The 23,010-nt window shown below is 37.6% G+C and overlaps 1 protein-coding gene across 2 annotated transcripts in view; it reads left to right on the top strand.

Annotated features, from left to right (window-relative positions):
* Positions 1-22,697, top strand: part of cpeb2 (cytoplasmic polyadenylation element binding protein 2) — a 128,259-nt gene extending 105,562 nt beyond the window's left edge. For both annotated transcript variants that reach the window (XM_028801801.2, XM_028801800.2), the window contains 3 exons: positions 11,183-11,297; positions 14,807-14,988; positions 17,948-22,697. In XM_028801801.2, the coding sequence (XP_028657634.2) occupies positions 11,183-11,297; positions 14,807-14,988; positions 17,948-18,175 (525 nt within the window). In that variant the 3' untranslated portion in view covers positions 18,176-22,697. The remainder of the gene's footprint in view (positions 1-11,182; positions 11,298-14,806; positions 14,989-17,947) is intronic.
* The last annotated feature ends 313 nt before the right edge of the window (positions 22,698-23,010 follow it).

The raw sequence follows: 23,010 nt of genomic DNA, 5'->3' as shown, positions 1-23,010 counted from the left end.
GGTAATGCCGTTAGTACTGTATATATGTGGTGTGTTTTTGTTTTCCCCAAAATACTCACAACATCTCCGCATTTAATGTTAAATTATAATCAAAGCCCTTTTTTATCTTTGTCAGCCATGGCAAGGATATATTGCATATTCTGAAGGGACACAAGGGCAGAGAGCCAGGCAACATTCAGGCAGTTTGTCCTACTTTAACTTTTGTAAAAGAGAGATTTGTGATTTGCCTGCAAAAACTTTAAAGGAGTGCTGATAGCATACCACATGCATAATTGATATTGGCTGAATGCATCCATTCATTATTGAACTTTACTCATTTGTCCTAAAGTTTGCAAATTTTAGGCAAATTTTGGTTTGCTATGTGAAAGCACTTTTATTGCGTTCAAAATAAATGTGCCTACACCATTGACAACTGAAATTATGCACTCAACATCCCGCTTTACTCTCATTAATATTACTTTATACTCTCTTAAACATCTGATTCTATAAAAGTAACAAATGCATATTTTTCTCTTTCAGATAATCACCAAATATTCCCTATGTACATTAGGTTTACAACGTTGGTTCCATATTTATGATTTATGCTGTACAATGTTGTTCCGTCCTGAATTGCAAAAATGTTACGTTATTTAATTTCAGAGTGCATACTTAAGTAAATACATGTAAAGGACATAATGGAAGGCATTCATCCACCTGACCATTTTAGCCCACTCACCCAATTCAGGATTAAAAACTGGATTAAATGATAATAAAGGCCAAGTAGTCTATAGTAGTTGGTGTAAGCTTGGGAAATGCACTGTATAAGTACAATATACAGTAGAATCTCTATTTACGCACATTCAGCTTATGCAGACTGGTGGCACTAGATAAAGATGCTCTTCCGTAAATCATGTTTTATCGTATGTTATAAAAAGTAGTGAAATGCATATCTTCTCAGCTTTCATACACACTAACCTGCATTTTGGCTTACTTATTAGTGATTTTAGTATGTTTTAAACAATAGCTGTTTGGCATTTTAACATAGTTTGGGTCCCAAACACAAGCATTTCATTTCTGTTGATGTTGAAGCAAAGAAACAGTGCTTCATATTGACCATACAGGAAAACGTGTTTGGCTTTGACTTGCTAAAAGACTGGCTCCAATGAGTCCAGCATCTTTCAATTAAAATAAGAGAGAAGGAAATCCATGAAGCACTGTTGTCCACTGCCCCTGTAACTGCTAATGTGAAGCTAAGTATGTGATACAACTTAGTCAAGACTGAGAAGGTATTAATCCTGTGGCTGGGAGATATGAAGTGTAAATGAGTACCTGTGGAAGGAAACATCCTGCAAGAGAAGGCTGTTATCCTTTATGACAAGCTCAAGTTAACCACTGTGGAGGATGTTAATCCTGAGAAGGAGTTCAAAGCCAGCCAAGAATGACTTGCATGTTTCCACAACCATTTTAGGCAGAAAAATCTTATGAATGAAGAAAATGTGAAAATTATCCAAGAGGACTTAAAAATAAAATGATTGAGGAAAATGGCTATCTTCCATAGCACATTTTCAATGCTGATGAGACTGAGCCTTACTTAAACAAAATGCCCAGCTGCACATACATTGCAAAACTGGAGAGACAAGCACTGGGCTTCAAAGCAGTGAAAAGATCATGTGACTCTGCTATTTTGCTGCAGTGCAGCTGAGCACATGATTAAGCCTGGCTTACTGCACAATGCTACCAATCCACACGCATGGAAAGGAAAGAACAAAAATCTGCTTCCTGTGTACTGGCAGTCTGACAAGAAAGCTTGGGCGACAGTGGCTATTTTTCTGGGCTAGTTTTGTAACTTTATTTCCAGAAGTGAAGAGCTATCTCAAGGTAAAAGAAATCCACTTTAAAGCCTAATTGAAGGTGCTATTTGTTGACAATGCTTCAGGCCACCTGGGGCAGTTCAGTTTGTGCATTCTAATGTTAAAGTTCTGTTTTCTCCACTCAAACATAACCTGTGCCTTACACCCATATGATCAGGGGATTATTTGCTGCTTCAAGGCAATTTACAAAAAACTGCTGTGTGATGCAGTGCCGTAAATCTTTTACCATATAGACTTTGTGGATTGGCGATTCTAAATTGGCCCTAGTGTGTACTTGGTGTGTGGGTGTGTTTGTGTGTGTCCTGCGGTGGGTTGGCACCCTGCCCGGGATTGGTTCCTGCCTTGTGCCCAGTGTTGGCTGGGATTGGCTCCAGCAGACCCCCGTGACCCTGTTCAGCGGGTTTGAAAATGGATGGATGGATGGATGGATGGAATGACTGAGTTAATGATTTTAGGGATTTGCCCGGAGCTGATAATGCAGTAAAAAAAAAACGTAGTCCAGGTTGCTAGGCAAGTGCAACGTCAAAGATTTGGTGACAAGGAAATAGAATTGCTGATCAGTAGTCACAAGTAGGTGGTAAAGGAGAAGAACTGGATGAACTTGTAAAATGTTTATGAAGAAGAAGAATGGAGGAAAAAAAATGATAGCAAAGCACAAGTACTCCTCATGTGAAATGTTCAGATTTGGAGAGTTTTTTTTAAAGCAGCCAAACATCTTGGAGACCTAATATCAGATTATGACCTCTCTCTAGAGAGCAGCAAGAAAGTGGTGCATGAAATTAAGAAATGTTTAGGTTTGAGGTGCCAAGGAATTTTCCAGCAGCTACAGACACAACATCGGTCGCTAACAATCAACAGTGTTTTTAAAACATGCACAAAGAGTGGAGCATCTGTCAACTCCCTGTACAAAGAAGGAGAAACCTAGTAAATAACACAACTTTGCACAAGTACATTGCATTTATATTATTGTATTCTTTCATGGCATGAAGTGCAATGTATATTTTTTAAATAAATTGATGTATTTTGGGGCAAGTATTGATGATTGAACCACACAACATTTTCCATTTTATACAAGATTTAGAAATATAACCCTCCCATAAAATGAAAATCATCTTCATAATTTTCTTTTTTTTTTTCCTGTTGAGAGTTGCAGTAGCAACACACTGAGATGGGCTGACCAGGCCTTCCTAACCCCAGCAACTTTTCTCAGAACTTCCCTGAGGTGTTCTTAAGGAAAACCAGGGATACAACTGCTCCAGTGCGTCCTAGGTCTGCTCCTCAGACTTTTCCCAGTGGGTCTTGCCTTGTCCACCTACCATAGAAGGTGCAGAGAGACATTCATTAACATTCTAACACCATCTCACCTACCTCCTCTCAGTCTGGACAAGCACTGTTACTACTCTGAGTTTCCCCTATATTGCTGACCTTATCACCCTCTCATAAACAGTGATCCCCCCCACCCACCATACACAGGGACTCTAGTTAGACCATTATTTACTATCTAGAGTTTGTGACCATAAGTGAAGATGGGGATATAGATGGAGCAGAATATCAACAGCTTTGTCTGCAGACACATCATCTGTATTACCATTACAGTGTGGTAAAACATCTGTACACTACTGTCTTTGCCCTGAATCATTTCTCAATCTCACGATAAGCACTACCTTCATTAATAAACAAGACCCTGAGTTATCTGACCCTCTTTTGTTTGGGGTTGCTGCTCACCAATACTGGCAGCAAAGTCGCCCAGTATTTTCTGGGAATCATGGTGTCAGATTTTGTGGTGCAAATTTTTATCCTAAACACACCAAACTCGGCTACGAACTGTTCAAGTGTACACTCAAGATCACAGTTTGACCAGGATAAGGAAACTATCATCCTCAATCCTAATGTTCCTAAACTGGATATCTCCAAACCCTGTGACGCCTCATATCCTCTCCAAGAATAAAGGAGTTCTTTTACCACATTGATCATTGCTAGCCAGGTTTTTCTAGGTTTCCATCCAACTGTTAAATGGAGTGTCTGTTCCAGTAAGCATACACTTTCCCAGGATGGGTGTAGAATGTGATCTCTCAGTTATTGGAATATACACTCTAAAAATTAAAAGCACCACCTCTGCCAGTCCTATGAAACTTGCAGAAAAGGCACATTAGCCAAAATACCCCCACATTATCATGTCCTTTCTCTTATTTCCAGTTGTTTTTTTTGCTTATGTATAGCATTTTTGACTGCGTGTAGGTGCAGAGGACTGTGAATGATTCCCAGTTAAGATACAACTAATCGATTATACTATTTGCTAAATATAGTACTAGTTGTGACAGATAAGGGCGCTCTCGCTCCCTTGAACGCTCGGACAATACGTCAGACACCAGATAAAAGTCCAAAATATTATTTATTATAATAATAAATGTGCACAAAGCACCCTACTCTCCACAATACTCATACAATAACAATCAATAACCAATAAATCAATCCTCCAGTCTCCCAGACGCGTTGCCACCCTTCCACCCAGCTCAGCTCAATGTCTGGGATCTCCCACAGTCCTTTTATAGTCCTTGACCCGGAAGTGTTTCTCTCTGTGTCCATGTGACTGTTAACACTTCCGGGTCAGATAAAAACTCCTTTTCTTCATCGGCCCGCAAGCACTTTGGTTCTTCCAACCATGTGACTGGGATCTACTTCCGGGCTGTATGGAAAATAAACATCTGTGCATCTCCCTGCAGTGTCCCCTGGTGGCCCTGACATTATCCAGCAGGGCTGTGTATTAAAACTCCATAGTCCATGATGCCCTGCTGGAATTCGGGGCATCTCCATGTTGCAAGGGTGGCTCCATCTAGTGGCCTGGGGGTATTGGCCGGGATGAATGGCTGGCCATATCCCACAGTACTCCCCCCACCCCCACCCCCCACCCCCCCCCCCCAGCGAAGAATTATGATTCGGAGCGTCCAGCCCCGCGAAGATTGTCTTCCTCCAGGAAGGACTTCTGGTCGGACCTTGGCTGTGCCTTCTGAAGTATTCCCTGGAGAACCTAGGGGGAATTTCATAATTGTAATCCACTTTATCCCCCTCTCTCCAGGGATAGTTGTGCCAAATTTGGCCCGGCCATCGGCATCCATAACACCGCCTCTGTCCTCCTGGAATTCTCCCTCTACGACGCTGGAAACACTCAGGGAACTCGGTCTCTGCCCCTTTTCTCGCTGAGGAAGGTTCCATAGCCGCCTCTGTGCTTTTTATTCCCGTTTCTTTTTTGTCAGGAGACCCCCGCTTTACTTTTGGGATCTCATGCTTACTCTGGGGCTTGTGCACAGTTTTGGTCTCTCTATTAATGAAAGAGAGCCCTTTTACTGTCTGCACGCCCTTTGACTTTAAATTGACATGAGGCAGCATCTTCAGCACCGCATCGCTCCGGGAGACAGCACTTTTCAGCTGCTCCGGTTCGATCGGTGCTTCCCCCGCCCCCTCTGTCATCATTCCACACTCCCTTGTAGGGCTCGCGTTGACTTGGCACCCGTTACTAATTAACTGCGGGCCCATGTCACTCAGCATCCCCTTATTCTATACGGTACCGGTAAAACTCGCCTGTACCGCCAACTCAATCATTACGGGAGACTTCCGACCTAATCACCGTAGGTATTCCTCTACCTTCTTCAGCGGCGCTTCGACCGTCGCTCCCAGTTCCTTTATCCTGCTCTCGATCTCTGTCAGCATCTGCAAGAAACTCTGTACGGACTCGATTAGCTTCTCGAGTACCCGCACTTCCATAGAGTTATTTAATTCAGCCGGAGGTAGGCTTAGGCGATCCCTAACCTTACCTTCCGACTGGGAGCCAATGAGCACGCCCGCTCCTGGCACGTGCTCCGATGGGCTTCGCAAGGGTTCTTGGGAATTGGAGTTTTGTTTGGCAGAGGTCCGGGGTGCCGCTACTGGCCGACTACGATCCGCCTTTACTAATTTAACGGTGGACCATTCAGTCATATCCCGTCCCTCTATACCTTTATTTATGTCTAGCGCTGCTTCGCTTGCCTCCCCCTTCCCCTTCAGGGAGCTTGGTTCCGTCAGGGAAACGACGACCTCACCTACGGACCGACGCTGACCTTCTCCTTCACACAATCCTTCAGGAGAGATCACATGTCCTGTTTCGGCAAATGGGACGATACCTTCGTGATCATGTGAGTCTTTGTTGACGTCCTGGTCTCCCCAGCCTGCCTCGGGGTAGTCTATGTGATAGCTCTGGTTGAATAGGCTTCCAAGGTTCAGAGTCCTAGATTGGCTAGCCTCCTCGTCATAGCGGCCATCTTGCCTAGGTAGGAAGTAGGTTTCCGACTCACTGTCTGATTCCAGAAGACAGGCCTCTGAAAAATAATTAAAGAAAGGTCCCGGTGCATTGGGCGTTTTTCCGGCACATACCTCCAAACCTTGACTGCGTTTTCCTAGTTCGTAGAGGTAGTCCTGTGTGTCCGAAGTCCGACAGCCATCCCGCTGCCGTAACGCTCGGGTCCTCTTGGCATCAATTATTGCCCTGTCTTCTTCGCTTCCCGTCAGGTATGTCCATAAACGCTCTGCATCATTTAGGGTCTGCTCCTTTTGAGTATTCCCATTCTTTTTTCCTGATTTCTTCCCCATCCTGGACCGAAGTATAGAAAAGCTTACTATATCGCAGCGCCACCTGTAGAGTTTGCCGCTTTCTCCTCTAAGTGTCCTGACGTTGTCTTTTTGGGGTTCTCTGTTAACAGAAATTTTTATATACAGGGCCTCTGCCAAACCGACGGCCAGAGTATTCTGCTGGCTACGCCACTGTAACAGATAGGGGGTTCACGCTCCCTCGAACCCTCGGACAATACATCACACACCAGATAAAAGTCCAAAATGTTATTTATTATAATAATAAATGTGCACAAAGCACCCTACTCTCCACAGTACTCATACAATAACAATCAATAACCAATAAATCAATCCTCCACTCTCCTAGACGCATTGCCACCCTTCCACCCAGCTCAGCTCAACGTCTGGGATCTCCCACAGTCCTTTTATAGTCCTTGACCCGGAAGTGTTTCGCTCTCTGTCCATGTGACTGTTAACACTTCCAAGTCAGATAAAAACTCCTTTTCTTCATCAGCCTGGAAGCACTTTATTTCTTCCAACCATGTGACTGGGATCTACTTCCGGGCTGTATGGAAAATAAACATCTCTGCGTCTCCCTGCAGCGTCCCCAGTGTTATCCAGCAGGGCTGTGTATTAAAACTCCATAGTCCATGATGCCCTGCTGGAATTCGGGGCATCTCCACGTTGCAAGGAGGACTCCATCTAGCGGCCTGGGGGTAATGGCTGGGATGAATGGCCGGCCATATCCCACAAAGTACAAATAAAAATATAGATTTGTTAAAACACTTGGAGAACAAGAAACTGATTAAACATAAATGGAAACCAACAATATCTGTCCATTAATTAATTAATAAACTATGGCCAGTTGACAACAGAGGAGATTAAAATTGTTAAAGGGATAGTCAAAAAGAAATTCCCAGTGGTTCTTATCCACCCCTGCAACCTTGGAGGTTTTTAATCACTGTCATGACTTCTGGTCATGCCTTCTCCTGCCTACCTATCCTAAATTATCAAACGGTTTGCCAGAACCCTTTTGGTCATTCTCATTGACCTCACCAAATGCCAGCCATTCATGGTACCTCACTTTGGCTACTGCCGCAGCTACCACAGTTTTGGCCTGCTGGTTCCTTTCAGTCAAATCTGCAAACATTACACCCAAGGCTTCAATCTGAGTTATCTCACCAACAAGTAGCAATAAGTTGTTGTCAGCACTTCTCTTTTCTGACTGTTCAGGAAAAATGGCCTAAGATCAGATGAAAAAAGTTTATAATTGATTTTTGACACAAGGTACTTTGGTATCAGGTATGTGTCTGATCATCCATCTGCTCCAACATGTTGTTTGTTTAGATAATCTACAACTATGACAGAAATCCATTAACAAGTCATAGCTGTGATTCAAATCAGCCAGTGTGTTCTTGTTGCAATAAAATTGGAATAAAATATGCATGCAAATATTAAGACAATATTTCTACAGAAAGGTATAGGGGAATCATTGTTTCACAAATCTATTTTATTTGTAAGATCTTAAGGTTAATTTTAATCTGTTAATCAAAATGTATTTTTCATGATATATTTCACACAACACACCATCACAAGATGCTTTAGTCAGCACACAAGAATGAAGGTGAAAGCAAAAAAATAACTAAGACTCCAGAACATTAAAGACAAATTGATAATACAAGATAATGAACAGACAATATGCTTGGGAAACAATTGGCACAATTGAGGTTGCTTCAGATCATCAGGTAAGCAAGGGTCAGTTAGAGATTAAAATAAACACATATTATCTAATATATCAGAGATGAAAGGTAGGTTTCCAATAATATAAATATTTACAGAACATTCCAGAAAGTCCCTAGGTGAAGGTTACTGAAAGCCACAAATTTTAGAAGTTTTGTCATTAGTTAGAAATTAAGGCTTTGGGATAATGATATGGCCACCTTTAGAAAATTACAGGTATCTGTCAGGCAGATATGGGTTGAGTAATCAGAATCAGAAATTGGTTTGGTGGAATGTATAGGTATGTCAGTTAATTAAAGTTAATTTGATATTTAAACATGGAACCCAGCATTGTTGTGCCATTTATGTTGACAGGGCTATTTGATCATTGATTATGATTCAAGTTGGGACTCTGGCTACAGTATTTTGAATTCAGTTTACATAATAAAGCAGCCATTAGGCTTGAACTTTGACCATAATAATAATATACATAGACCATTAGGCTGCCATGGGATGACATCATTTTTGGACCTTTATTTCTTAAAATAAAAAATCAGATATACATAAATTAAACGATTGGTGCTTATAAATTCTAGTTTCACAGGAATTCAGTATGTGTGAAATTGCATGCATACCTGCACCGGCTATGCAAAGTGACCAGTGCTGGTTAATCTATTCACTGTTTATAAACCTTTACATGTTATATCCTAACAAGTAAGTTTGAATGGTATATCCTAACAAGTCTTGAAGTCATTATTCATTGCTTGTGATTAAAGAAAAAAAATCCTCAGTTAAATGATTAAAACTGGTGTAAATTACTGTGAAATGATCCTTACTCTTCCTGTTTTACTTGTCACACAAATCAATGGGCAGTGAATAATCAGTTGCTAGGTAACTAATATAACAACAGCAAATGGACTATGAATTAGTCATGAGTAGCCTTTTCATATTTTGTCTAAACATATTTGAAACACATTGGAAAGGTACATGCAACTTGAATTATTTATTATAAATGTTCACTAACTATAGTATACACATATATGAACATAATGAAAAAAAAAATATATAGTGAAAAGTCAAGTAAAATGACACTTTTCATTGGCTAACTAAAAAGATTACAATAGGCAAGCTTTCGAGGCAACTCAGGCCCCTTCTTCAGGCAAGATGTAATACAGAAACTGGAGTTCCCTGTGTTTACATCTGTGTTACATTTTGCCTGAAGAAGGGGCCTGAGATGACATATTAGGATTAATGCATAACATCTCACTTCACTGTTCCTGATTGACATTGTTTCTCAGCCCATCAGTCTGTGTAGACTGTCTATAATGAGTACAGATCCTTGCAAGGTCTGGATTGGAAGCATCATCTGTGCAGAGGAAGCAGGGTGGACAAAATGCAGGGCTATTATAACTTGCTTACAGGAAGCATGCATCTTTTGGTGGATTACTGGTCTCTTGATATCTTGTCACAATAAAGGAGGCATCAGTGATATATAATCTTTATCAGTTACTGTAAATATGTATGTGTAGGGTTTGTCAGTGTTCTTTTAGTTCAGAGGTGGCAGGAAGCACAAGTTACTGTATGGAGGGGTAGTGTTTTCTTTCTGGCAACATTTCTTTCTTTCTCCGCAGATTAAAACGTTCTTTTAATAACATACTTATAATATAACTGTAAAGTTTGAATAAGGTATATTGTGGTGGCTCTGAGGCTCAGGATCTGCGCTGGCAATCGGAAGGTTGCCGGTTCGAATCCCGTAAATGCCAAAAGGGACTCTGCTCTGTTGGGCCCTTGAGCAAAGTCCTTAACTTGCAATTGCTGAGCGCTTTGAGTAGTGAGAAAAGCGCTACATAAATGCAAAGAATTATTATTATTATTATATACCTCCAGACAACATTTGCTACCTATGTTCTTTAGCAAAAGGTATCACTGAAAAAAATGTTTTAACAATATTTTAATAGCATGACATAACTACCGGTTTAAAAGGTGTAGCTCAAAAAGTATGGGAATTATTAAGGAAATGAATGAAGAAGCAAAGATGCAAATTTAAAATGAAAATGGTTTTCATTGTATGTTTCTGTTTCAGATAGGTAGTCTTTTAGAATCAAGATCACATTTATTTTAGAATGATTTTTCTCTGTCCTCAAGTTGGTACTGTTTAAATAACTTGCGTTGTATTTATTTAGAAAAAATTACGATGAGTATATTTATGCTGTTGTCCTTTTTTAAGTATGAAGGGTGCTCAATAATTTATGTACCTGAATATTATGAAAATAACATCTGATGGTCAAATTCACCTCCTTATTTTTCAGTGCAGTCCCCTTGACTTAAACACACTTGGTCCTCCAGCCAACTCGTTACTGCCTCCTTGATGTCATTATCATGTGAAAAATTACCATCCATGTAGAAATTTCTTTACATTTCAAAAGAAAATATCTCTGCAGGCCAGGAGTGCAGTGTACGATGGATGATTAAGCTCTATGAAGCCACATTACTTGATAACAGCCTTCCATTTTTGGGATTTGTGGGATGGTATGGTGTGTTTGGTGAAGCAGCAACATGCCTGTTGACAATTTCCCAACAGTGTTTCTGTTTAATGGCCTCATGTGTATGGCATAAATCTGCCCATTTAAATTGCTTGCCCCAAAATATCACTTTAGAGTACGAAGGTGCATCACCACCATATGCAGCTTCTTATGAATTTCTTTTGGTTTCTTCCTTTCCTATATTTCTTTCCCTTCCTTTGACAATGCTCCCAATCTGTCAATTTTTTCATAGACTCGCAGGTAGAGATGTGTTTGCCATCCTTTCTTTCTGAGTGCTTCCTATGAAACGAGCTGAAACTACATGTGTGGTATGCCATCTCCAGTGACACGTTTAGATCTGTAACACAAGTACATGATACTCGAGTAGATACATTATTGAATACCCCTCATATTGTTGTTCTATGTGCATGCACAAAATCACTTTAACCAGAATAGAATATATAGTAATTTATTTTTAAATGTACCCAGGTCCAGATTCGTCCATGGAACCTTAGTGACAGTGATTTTGTAATGGATGGCTCACAACCTCTGGATCCCCGTAAAACCATTTTTGTTGGTGGAGTTCCCCGTCCCCTTAGAGCAGGTATGTGGATATCCATTTAAATTTTTTTTCAATCCAAAGAAATGTGCTGTGTGTAATATAATGATACAAAATGGTATTTTGTGTACACTGATTTATTATAAATGTTGCATTTGTAAACTAAGCACTCTTTATGTATAATTTTATATATGTAGTTGTAAATTAAATGGTTTACAGAGATGATACTTTTAAATGTAATTTTAGATTTGAACTTGTGAATTAGAAGGCTCATAGATACAGTAAGTTTAATTATTCCAGCTTTTGCTTCATCTAATGTATGCTATTGAATGTAGCTTCTACAAAACAAAAGAAAATGTGATTTGTGTTTCTTTCTTTAGTTTGTTGCAATTATTCTTTTTAGTAGCATGCTAAGCAAGTTGCACAAGTCCAAATAGAACTTCTTTGTTCAGTGGTCCAACAGTTTTCAGTCCAACTCCGCTCTCACATGCTTAATTGGTCTATTTGTGCTTTGTAATTATTGTACTATAATTAACTATGGATTATCAGAAGTGGAAGAAAATAAAGAATGAAAATATGTGAAATATTCCTCTGAGCATATAAGGCTAAAATCAAGGGTTATATTTTGACTCATGTTTATCTATCTGTGATACAGCGCTGTCTAATATTTAAAGACAATACACATGCAATACATATTACCAAACCTTTTATATATTATATTTTATATTATTATATTGTTAGAAATTGCATTTTATATTATAACACTTTTATAAAATGTTACAGTTAAAATGTATGTGTAAAATTGTCTGTTACAGTCATATGAAAAACTTTGGGAACCCCTCTTAATTCTTTGGATTTTTGCTTATCATTGGCTGAGTTTTCAAAGTAGCAACTTCCTTTTAATATAGACATGCTTTATGGAAACAGTAGTATTTTAGCAGTGACATTAAGTTTATTGGATTAACAGAAAATATGCAATACAGTAATCCCTCGCTACTTCGCGGTTCACTTTTCGCGGATTCACGACTTCGCAGGTTTTTAAATACAAGTGATTGCCCGCCTATCGCGGAAGTTATGTTCCAGACCCATCAGCAACAGGAGAAAATCCGCGATATTGTAAGACCATATAAATAAACATTTTTATAGTTTAAGCCTTAAAATACCCATCCCACATGCTTTAAACACATGTAAACTTATAAAACACACTTTGTTAACACATATGATATGTGGATGTCGGGCTAAGGATATGAGTAACATCTCACTATTATAAAACATTTTAACTTCACACAAGACAAGACAGTGAGACAGGAAAATAGGTGATGTACAGGTTTTTAAATTATTGACACGCAGAGCGACAAGCAGCACAAAGCCAGCACAAAGTTCACTTCTCCTTAGCATTCATTCAGCTCCCCACCCCCTTGACAATGCGAAGTGGCAGGAGCGTACTGCACCTCCGGGGAGGGGGGTTTGAGCTAACGTGCGTTCAGCCCTCACACATCCCCACTCCTCCTCCTCCTTCCGAACGCGCAGAGCGACAAGCAGGCATTTTGGCAGAAGCAGCACAAAGTCCATTTCTGCTCAGCGTGAGTTCAGCTGCCCCCCTTCACAAAGCGAGTGCAGACACATCGACGTCTGATCGCTGCGTGCATTGTGCAGTGTTGGTCTGCGGTGTTTAAGAATGCAGAAAGTGTTTAAGAGCATAGGAAGTGTTTATAAGAGTGTGGGAAAGGTTAACAAGAGAGTGACAAAGGTTTATAAGAGTGTGGGAAGGGTTTATAAAGCCTTAAAATATGTATAAATAATAAAATAAATATAGGTCGCTACTTCGCGGATTTTCATCTATCGTGAGGGGCTCTGGAACGTAACCCCCGTGATAGGTGAGGGATGACTGTATGCATCATACCAAAATTAGACAGGTGCATAAATTTGGGCACCCCAACAGAGATATTACATCAATACTTAGTTGAGCCTCCTTTTGCAAATATAGCCTCCTATAGCCTTTGATGAGTGTCTGGATTCTGGTTGGAGGTATTTTTGACCATTCTTCCATACAAAATCTCTCCAGTTCAGTTAAATTTGATGGCTGCCGAGCATGAACAGCCTGCCTCAAATCATCCCATAGATTTTCGATAATATTCAAGTCAGGGGACTGTGATGGCCTTTCCAGAACGTTGTACTTCTCCCTCTGCATGAATGCCTTTGTAGATTTCGAACTGTGTTTTGAGTCATTGTCTTGTTGGAATATCCAACCCCTGTGTAACTTCAACTTTGTGACTGATGCTTGAACATTATCCTGAAGAATTTGTTGATATTGGGTTGAATTCATCCTACCCTCAACTTTAACAAGGGCCCCAGTCCCTGAACTAGCCACACAGCCCCACAGCATGATGGGACCTCCACCAAATTTGACAGTAGTAGACAGGTGTTTTTCTTGGAATGCGGTGTTCTTCTTCCGCCATACAAAGCGCTTTTTGTTATGACCAAACGCAATTTTTGTCTCATCAGTCCAAAGTACTTTGTTCCAAAATTAATCTGGCTTGTCTCAATGAGCATTTTCTAACAACAAGCGACTCTGTTTGTGCAGAGGGCTTCTTTCTCATCACCCTGCCATACAGATGTTCTTTGTGCAAATTGCGCTGAATTGTAGAATGATGTACAGATACACCATCTGCAGCAAGATGTTCTTGCAGGTCTTTGGAGGTGATCTGTGGGTTGTCTGTAACCATTCTCACAATCCTGCGCATATGCCGCTCCTATATTTTTCTTGGCCTGCCAGACCTGGGTATAATAGCAACTGTGCCTGTGGCCTTGCATTTCCTGATTACGTTCCTTACAGTTGAAACTGACAGTTTAAACCTCTGAGATAGCTTTTTGTAGCCTTCCCCTAAACCATGATACTGAACAATCTTTGTTTTCAGATCTTTTGAGAGTTGCTTTGAGGATCCCATGCTGCCACTCTTCAGAGGAGAGTCAAAGGGAAGCACAACTTGCAATTGACCACCTTAAATACCTTTCCTCATGATTGGACACACCTGTCTATGAAGTTCAAGGTTTAATGAGCTAATCCAACCAATTTGGTGTTGCAAGTAATCAGTATTGAGCAGTTACATGCATTCAAATCAGCAAAATGACAAGGGTACCCAAATTTTTGCACAGCCAGTTTTTCACATTTGATTTAATTTCATACAACTAAATACTGCTTCACTAAAAATCTTTGTTTGGAAAACACCCCAATACTCAGATTTTCCTAGGAAATGAAAAGACATACCACTGTTATCTTTTTTGTTGAAAGTAGAGTAAATTATTATGCAGGCTGAGAGGGGTTCCCAAACTTTTTCATATGACTGTATCTATTGCCTTGACTGTTATATAATATAACAATTAAGTTATACATTTTTGTATATTTTGTCTAAGAATGGCAGAATTAATACAACTACCACAACTGAGAAAATGAAGTATTTCCACAAAGTCACATCCACAGTTATGAAGAAATATAACAAATTACATAACAGTCATCTTCCCTGATTACAGTCCTTTTTCCTCTTTTCTTCTAGTTGAATTGGCTATGATAATGGATCGTCTTTATGGTGGAGTTTGCTATGCAGGAATTGATACAGACCCAGAGCTCAAGTACCCTAAAGGGGCTGGGCGAGTTGCCTTTTCTAATCAGCAGAGCTATATTGCTGCCATTAGTGCTCGGTTTGTTCAGTTGCAGCATGGGGATATTGATAAGCGGGTAAGTAAAGCCTGACTGTTTACTGCCTTTCACTGAAGTTGGTAAAATAATTGCAAGCAGTTGAACAAGGTATTTGTAAGCTATGTTGCTTAGCTTATAAGGTTTGTTAATAGCATTACAAATCTATTTCTTGTCAAGTCAATGTGCATCTTGCAAGGTCTTATTAAAGAAATACTATCATTTTGACAAAGCAGATATAATTCATAGTCACACAACCTTTCAGCTTTATGCAACAAAATGAGTTACAAAATATTTGTCCATTCAGTTTAGACTGATATAGCTTCTTGAGCTGACTCCAATCCTCCATTTCCTTTTCATGGTGTTCATACCAGTTTACTCAAAACCCAGTCGGGTGAATTTTCTATAGACACAAATGATGGTCTTTTGGCAAAGTGTCTTGATGGTTCAGGGAGATTGCTGGTTACTCAATATTCAATCTGTATAATGGTGTGGGAAAGTGGTTGAATACACTATTGCTGCAGTCATGTGCAGTGGAAATTTTCAGAGATACCACTTGTTATGCCTCTTCACTTATTTGTGTTCAATTGGATTCCTGGTCCATGTTCTAGGAGAAACTTCAGAACTGTCTGACTAGGATCTACCACTTCAAAGAATTCACATCAAACTTCCCACTGTCCCACGTAGCATGTCATGGGACAAAGTCATGGATAGGACCAAGATGTGTAATTGCCAGCAAAAGTCATGGCAACTGCCGTACACTCCAGTGCTAGTGGCCTTAACTGTTAGCAGCAAAGTGTAGTTGTGAAGTGGGTTAGTGCTTTATGATGGGTGTGGGTGTCTATAGATAGATCCAAGGGTAAGACCTGGATTAGGACAGAGGATGAGTGCACTGGGCTCATTTGTGCCAGCTCATGACCCCCGTCATGACAGGATTGTACATGTTTTGCACACTTAATGCTTAGAGTATGCAAGAACTGTTTCTCGTACCCTTTGAAAATAGGGATTTGCAACAAATGGAAGAGCTCTAATTTTGGTCTTTGGTAAATACGTTTCTCTGAAGTAGACTCTCACAAGCAGAAGAGAAGCGAATGAAGCATGTGCTACTATTCATTTGATATGTTCTCTTGTACAATATATATTCTTCTTTATCTTTTTCATACTTTTGTATATTTGATGTAATAACAACATCTACAGCAGGATCATTTCTTCATATTAAAAAAAAAAGTCTGCTTGAGTGAATGAAACAATTAACTAGAAATATAGGAGTAGGAAGAAGACAAGGATGCACATGGCCAAAAAAGAAAAAAATGTGCTTGTCTTGCCATAAGCACACTGCTTGGCTCCTCTCAGTTTACTCAATGGAGGCCTTTTCCCCAGCAGTGGGAGTGTTTGAATGCACTACTGCCACTGCTGGTAAGCAGGACTGACAAAACTGCGTGCACTGCATTCCATGAAATAACCACCCTTGAAAGACTTGGTTAGTGAAAGGAGCTATGTGGTCAAGTGCTGTATGTTCTTTTTGATGATCTCCCTTGCTTTTCACATTTTGTCCTTTTCACTCTCCTCTCATATGCCACAATAAGTTCACTATAAAGTCAAAGGATCAGATGAATATAACCGGAGTTACATGCACTGAAGCTGTGTAATCTGAAATCTTATTTAATATATAGATATATGCTTTCTGTATTAAACAGATTATCATGTTGATATATTTTAAATCTATTGCTAGAAATCTAACCAGTCTGTCATGAGCAGGTGCAATGAAAACAGTAACACAGTTCCAAGAAGTAAAGTTCGGTGGTTCTTTTTTAAAAATAGCCTTCCTAAAATTATTTAGATATAATGTTTGACCAAAACAAAAGAAAAAGACCTGAAGGCACTTTATTAGAAACTAGACACCAATATGTAGTATTGTTTTAATTAGTAGCCTGTCTGTTATTTGCAATTTCACTGTATTGAAGTATCACTGTAGCAAAACATTTAACTATTGTGACACATCTTTTAAACCTTTAAATGTGTGGTGAGGCTCATAATTGCTAACACTATAGAAGGTTTAGCTATATTTTCATCTGTTATAACAATAATAATTATATATAATTATAAGGGTTCAATTTCTCCTTACAGATTTAACACTATATAAAATGTTTATCAGGAAACTCCCTCCCATATGTAAACATGCACATTCTGTGAGGCATCAAAATTAGCTGGTGTTTTTTGATATGGTCACATCTACTTGGCTTCTTTTTCACACTTTTAATAAGCAATATAGTGCAGACATAAAATGAATGCAACCCATTTTATAAATGGTGCACAATAAGCTTGTCATATAAGGCACAGTAAATGTGACAGAACAAACACTAGAACACATAAATGTGAACCAAGACAAATTGAAAATTGCATGTTTTTCTCTAGTCTTGCAAACATGAGAAGCGTTTGCTAATCTTCTGTTACTACTAGAAGAGTCATGAAAGTGGTAAATGGAGACTGTGTGCTTTGACTAACCTTGCACCCTATGTGTACATCTAGGGCCACTTTCAGTTTTCACTCCAGTTTATAAGATTGTGGTCAGAATGTCTTGACATCTTATGAAGGGTTGTTTACTCAAGTCATCACAGTTCATCTGCTAAAATGATAGAGATCACTATAGCTACAGTATCTCTGATTATAATAACAGAGAAAACCCTTAATTATGTGGAAGCAAAACAGTTTTCTGAACCTAGCAAGACAGCTGCATGTGTTTGTTGTCACTAGTATAGATTCTGTGGCAAAGGGGACTTTTATGGCCTGCTGGGAAACTATAGGGAATCTGGCAGTCCTTTTTTTGTTTTTGGTTCTGTAAAACTGCTCATTGTTAAGCAGAATATTAAAAAAAACAAAGTACATAAATAGAACAATAGAAGTAGAATTGAGTATTGTTTAGAATTTATTTTCATATTCTATGTTATGCCTTTTTATGTAATGCTAATGTTCTTGCTTGATATTTTTTATATTTTTGAAGGTGGAGGTGAAGCCATATGTGCTAGATGATCAGATGTGTGATGAATGCCAGGGAGCCCGTTGTGGAGGGAAGTTTGCGCCTTTCTTCTGTGCCAATGTCACATGCCTACAGTATTACTGTGAGTTTTGCTGGGCAAACATCCACTCTCGTGCGGGGCGCGAGTTTCACAAGCCTCTTGTTAAAGAAGGGGCCGATCGTCCTCGACAGATTCACTTCCGCTGGAACTGAAGGCCACAGAAGGAGCAACCCACGAAAAGAGCAAAGAGTGCATGTGGCTTATTATTTATGAGAATACCAAGATGCTGAGGGAGAAATAAGTGCATTCTTCTGCCTCTTACCCTAAGCTATCAGTACAGTACATATATCTTTTGTAGCAGCCAAAACACTACAAGCCTCTGTTTTTCACCAAAACCCTACATCTCAGGCTTTACTAACTTTTTTGTGGTACTTTCATGTTTTTTAAAGAATAAGAAAAGGATTTTTTGTAGTTTTTCAAATTATTTTTGTATATAAAATTTAAAATAGATAAGAGAATGTTTTTGCATGGGGGCACTCAATCTGCTGCTATCTCCAGTGGGTGAAGCGTGCACTTATTTCTGGGAAATCTTGATTTTTAGCTCTTTAAGACCTGCCCCAGTGATTTACCAAAGGTAGCAAAAAATAAATAACAATAGGAGGCAATGTGGAACATTTATGCCACAATACAAAATTATTTTTATTGTTGCTATTTGCTGTGTATTCTTAATAAAAAAAAATAATAGGGTTACTTTTTGCTCTCCATTTTGACTTGCAAAAAAATAATACCTCATGATAATAATCTGGTTTGTTATTAGCTATTTAAGCATTTCTAACCACAAGCTGTAATAGAAGCTTTGCTGCTATATATAGATGTTATTTTTAATGCCATCTAATAATACAGTTGAAATTAAAAAAAAAAAAAAAAAAAAGAAATACGTAATCTGCATTGCAAGCTAAAATGCAGAAGGCACACTTGGCCTAAACTGCCATCATTTTAGAATATGAAAATTGAACTGCATGTTTTACTTACTTATATACACCATATGCATGCAATGTTAACACTAATAATGACTAATAGGGAGAAAATAATGGAAACCATATAAAGCGTTAATATTAGGTAGCATGAAGAAAAATACAAAAACTGGATATATTTAGAAATTAAAGTTACAAAAACAACCTTGCATGCATCATTGTGACGAGTAACCAGAGTGTCCTACATATGTACAATAAGAAAAAAATATATAGTTTTAGATTAGAATGTGCAGCCATTTTTGTGACCTGGTGGATAGTGGAATTCGAAAACTTTTGCAGACTGGATATAAAAGTATTCTCTGTGCAATTTTTGTGATGTGTTGTTCTATTTATCGTGGAGTGAGGTTTTAGTATAGCTAGAACATCGATGTAGAACTAGAAGCAAAACAACAGAAAAAAAAGAATAAAGTTTTCCACACCCCTCTTCCCCCCACCTTTATTTATTTATATTGCTTTATGTCCTTTTATAATGGATTACACATCCTCTGCAAACCAAAGATGGCCAGCACACTGCTAAGTAGTTACCAGATTTGAAGAAAACAGTCAATCTGGCAAAATTACTTCAACCTTATGGGCTTTGCTACAGTTAACTAACACCTGGTAAAGTCAAAATGGAGAAGGAGTAGTAAATATGGGGCATCTTGCCAAGAGCAATTGTATTGTTAGACTGGAACAAAACAATAATGACATTTTACAATTTCAAAACTTTTTCATTTAAATACAGGTTGGGTTGATATTTGATAACTGGTACTTACAGAATACGCAGTAAAGAAGAAATATATATATATATATATATATATATATGTATATATGTATATATGTATATATTTATATATATATGTATATATATATATCTATATCTATATATATATATATATATATATATATATATATATATAGACAGTATAATCTCATGTTTTACACAATTGAGGAAATCTGGTTTTTCAACAAATGCAAAAATTCAAGATAAGAAATGCATAAGAGTGGGAAACAGACTCTTCCTCATATACATTATGTTGACACCTTACTAGATGCGCATTTCTGATTTAAGAAATTTAACCTTGTTCATTAATCTTTGACCAAAACACTGGGTCTGTATGCAATTCAAAAGTAATGGTGCGCCAACCTTCTGACTGTTGAAGAAACTGGGGTCTCTGGGAGGGTCTGGGATGTGGGAAATCGTGCTTGAAAATCCGTTACTGTATTAGTTAAAAGAAAAAAAAAAGAATGAAAGAAAGAAACAATGTGATCTGTCTGGAAAAACAGAGGCCACAATGGCACAGTGCAAATGGTGGATAAGTGAGATTAAGGAGTAACAAACTCTTTTGCATAATGATATAATGATTACTAAAAACAAAGTCCCCTTCACCTGGAATAGAATCATTAATTTTTCAGTTCTTTGATAACATTGAGTGCTTGTATTAAAATCGGCAGAATAACTACAGTGGTATCTAGCCAATCTAAAGATGGATGTTGCTCTAAATAATTCTTAGGGACAATCTTTATGTAAGCAAAGTGTTGATCTTGAATATTGGTGGTTCGCCAGTGTGCTTTTTTTGTACTGTACTCTGTGTTTCAAGCCCATGTCTGCTGTTTTTATGGTTGTTGTGACTGAAGCTTTTAATGTTTAATGTTAATGCTGTGCTAAGGAGATGAGGTTTGCTGTTTCTTTTTTTATGATTTTGTTGGTATATTATTTATTTTTTTTAATTTCCTATTTGTTAACCCTCAATCCTTCAGTTTCCCTACAAACCTTGATTATCTTTGACCATTTGTTATGCACTACTTTTGTATTTTAAGGTAAATTGTTTTTATTTTTTTATATTTTTCTTTATTCAAATGGTTGGCTATTTTTAAAATATATATATATACTTTTTTTGGCTATGACATCTCTTTTGTGATACCTCAGTATTTTTTCATATTTTAAAGAAAAAGGAGAAAAAAAGGATTTTGCTTAGTATTCCAAACACTTCCTATAATTTAATTAAAAGTGATAAATAATAATTTAACAAACTAATTTTATTTTGTTGTAAGTTATTTTAAAGTGATATAAAGCCTTACAGCTTTTAATATAAAAGTATGGTAAATTAATATATGAGAAATAGCAAATATATATTACCAACGGTAAAATATGTTTTCTGATGGAAAACTACTGATTTTAATTGGTTGATCAACTAATTAGTTACAAAAATTTAATCGCTGTGGGGAAGCCAATTAGTTTTTTCACATATTCCTATTTTCCATTCTCCAAAGCTGATAAATAAAAGCTGCAGCCCGATTGACTACATCCACAATGGTGGGACAACTGGGACAGTGTGCATGTACTTCTCTTCACTAATCTTCACGTTACTGTAACAATCAGCTTTTCACGTTTTCTGTGTCAAGTTCTATGTTTTTACACGTTTGTTTCTAATTGTTTGTTTTATTTCTTTTTGTTTAATAATATTTATTTTGAGTAGAAAAAAAAGAACTGTGTTGAATTTAGATTGTATTTTTGTATTGTAATACGCTTAATTTTCTTTTCCCCCCCGAATGTACGTAATTCTGTCTGGATGCAGAACTCTGCTGAGTAAAAGGAAAAAAATAATAACTTAGTAAATCCATGCAATTTTATTATTATTATTTTTTTTTTCAAGAAGGAAACATTAGCATTTATATTACGTTTATGGAAAACACTTGAGATTTTATCCCTGTTGCATCTGGCCTCAAAAGGCCTCTCCTCGAAGATGCTACAAAACTTGAATATAACACATTTTGAAAGGCTGACTAACCTCGATTCTGTGTTGTGATGTGCAATACTGTTTCTAATGTTTGTATAAAAAAATAATAACAGTGTAAACCTTTTTAATGCAGATTTATTTTTTTCATTGCATATTTTGCAGATTTTATTATCCACAGTGTCATTTTTTACTGTCAGAAAAGAAACCCCTTTTGTCATTGCAACTATTTTTAAATCCAGATATCTTTGTACTGATGTAAATGATTGTAGTTATTTTGGATAGTGTTTTGCTAACAAAAGGAGAGACTTTTTCATGCATATTTCTATTTTGTTTTTTTGTTGGTATATTTTTTTGTTTATTTCATTTTTTTTATTTTATTTTTTGATTTTAATAGTAGCAAAATATTTGGAATAATTTTTCATATTCTGTGTCATTAATATTATTTTGTATTTTTATGTGGAAATAAATATATATAAATATATATATAATTTTATGATGCTAATTGCTAAAGTTTATTTTATGTTGAATTATTTTTGGAGCTGAAATCTTTGTAATATTGTTAAAGTAACTAGTTTCTAACTCAGAGTTTGTGTATAGATTCGCACAAGTGGTTTACGGAGTGTTTGGATTGTAACTATTAATGAATGGTTCTTTGATATGCAATTTTTTTTCTAAATGGGGTGTTAATAAGTATTTTTATTTTGTTGACTTTCTTTTTCTTAATAAATCCCATTCGTTTTGGACACAAATGATCACCTTCAGCTTTATTTTATTTATGTTTTTAATTTATTTTCCTGTGCAACGTTTTCTTTTAGTTCAGGTGTCTAATTCTCCAGTCTGTCTGTTGTACTGGTAATTTAACTCTGTAATGGAATAGTTTGCTGCCAACTATTTATATTCAGTAATTTTTAAATATTTGTAATAATTGTTGATTGAATTAATAAATCATTAAATTATTGGCATGGTTGCTTTTCGCTGAAGCTATTGGACCTTTTTTGTATCAATTTAGCTGTTGAGAAGTAGAATGGTTCCTAATTTCTTATTTATTCTTTCAGCTTCTGTGAGACTAGTCAGCAATTATACCACCACATTTAAAATAAATACATCTTGGAGAAGATTTCTGTTTATTTGAGCACTGAACTACAATTTTGTGAGTTGTATTCTGGCATCCCTTTATATTCACTTCAGAACTGTCAGTATGCATAGGACAAGAAGCAGCCTTAGCTGGGGTAACAGACTGTCAGAGAGTGCAGACAAATAAAATCTCAAACACTGTTGTTCACACTCTGCACA

This window comes from Erpetoichthys calabaricus, chromosome 5 (assembly GCF_900747795.2).
Source record: "Erpetoichthys calabaricus chromosome 5, fErpCal1.3, whole genome shotgun sequence".
NCBI lineage: Eukaryota > Metazoa > Chordata > Cladistia > Polypteriformes > Polypteridae > Erpetoichthys > Erpetoichthys calabaricus.
Note: the sequence above shows the minus strand (reverse complement) of the source record. Positions and strands in the feature narration are given on the sequence as shown.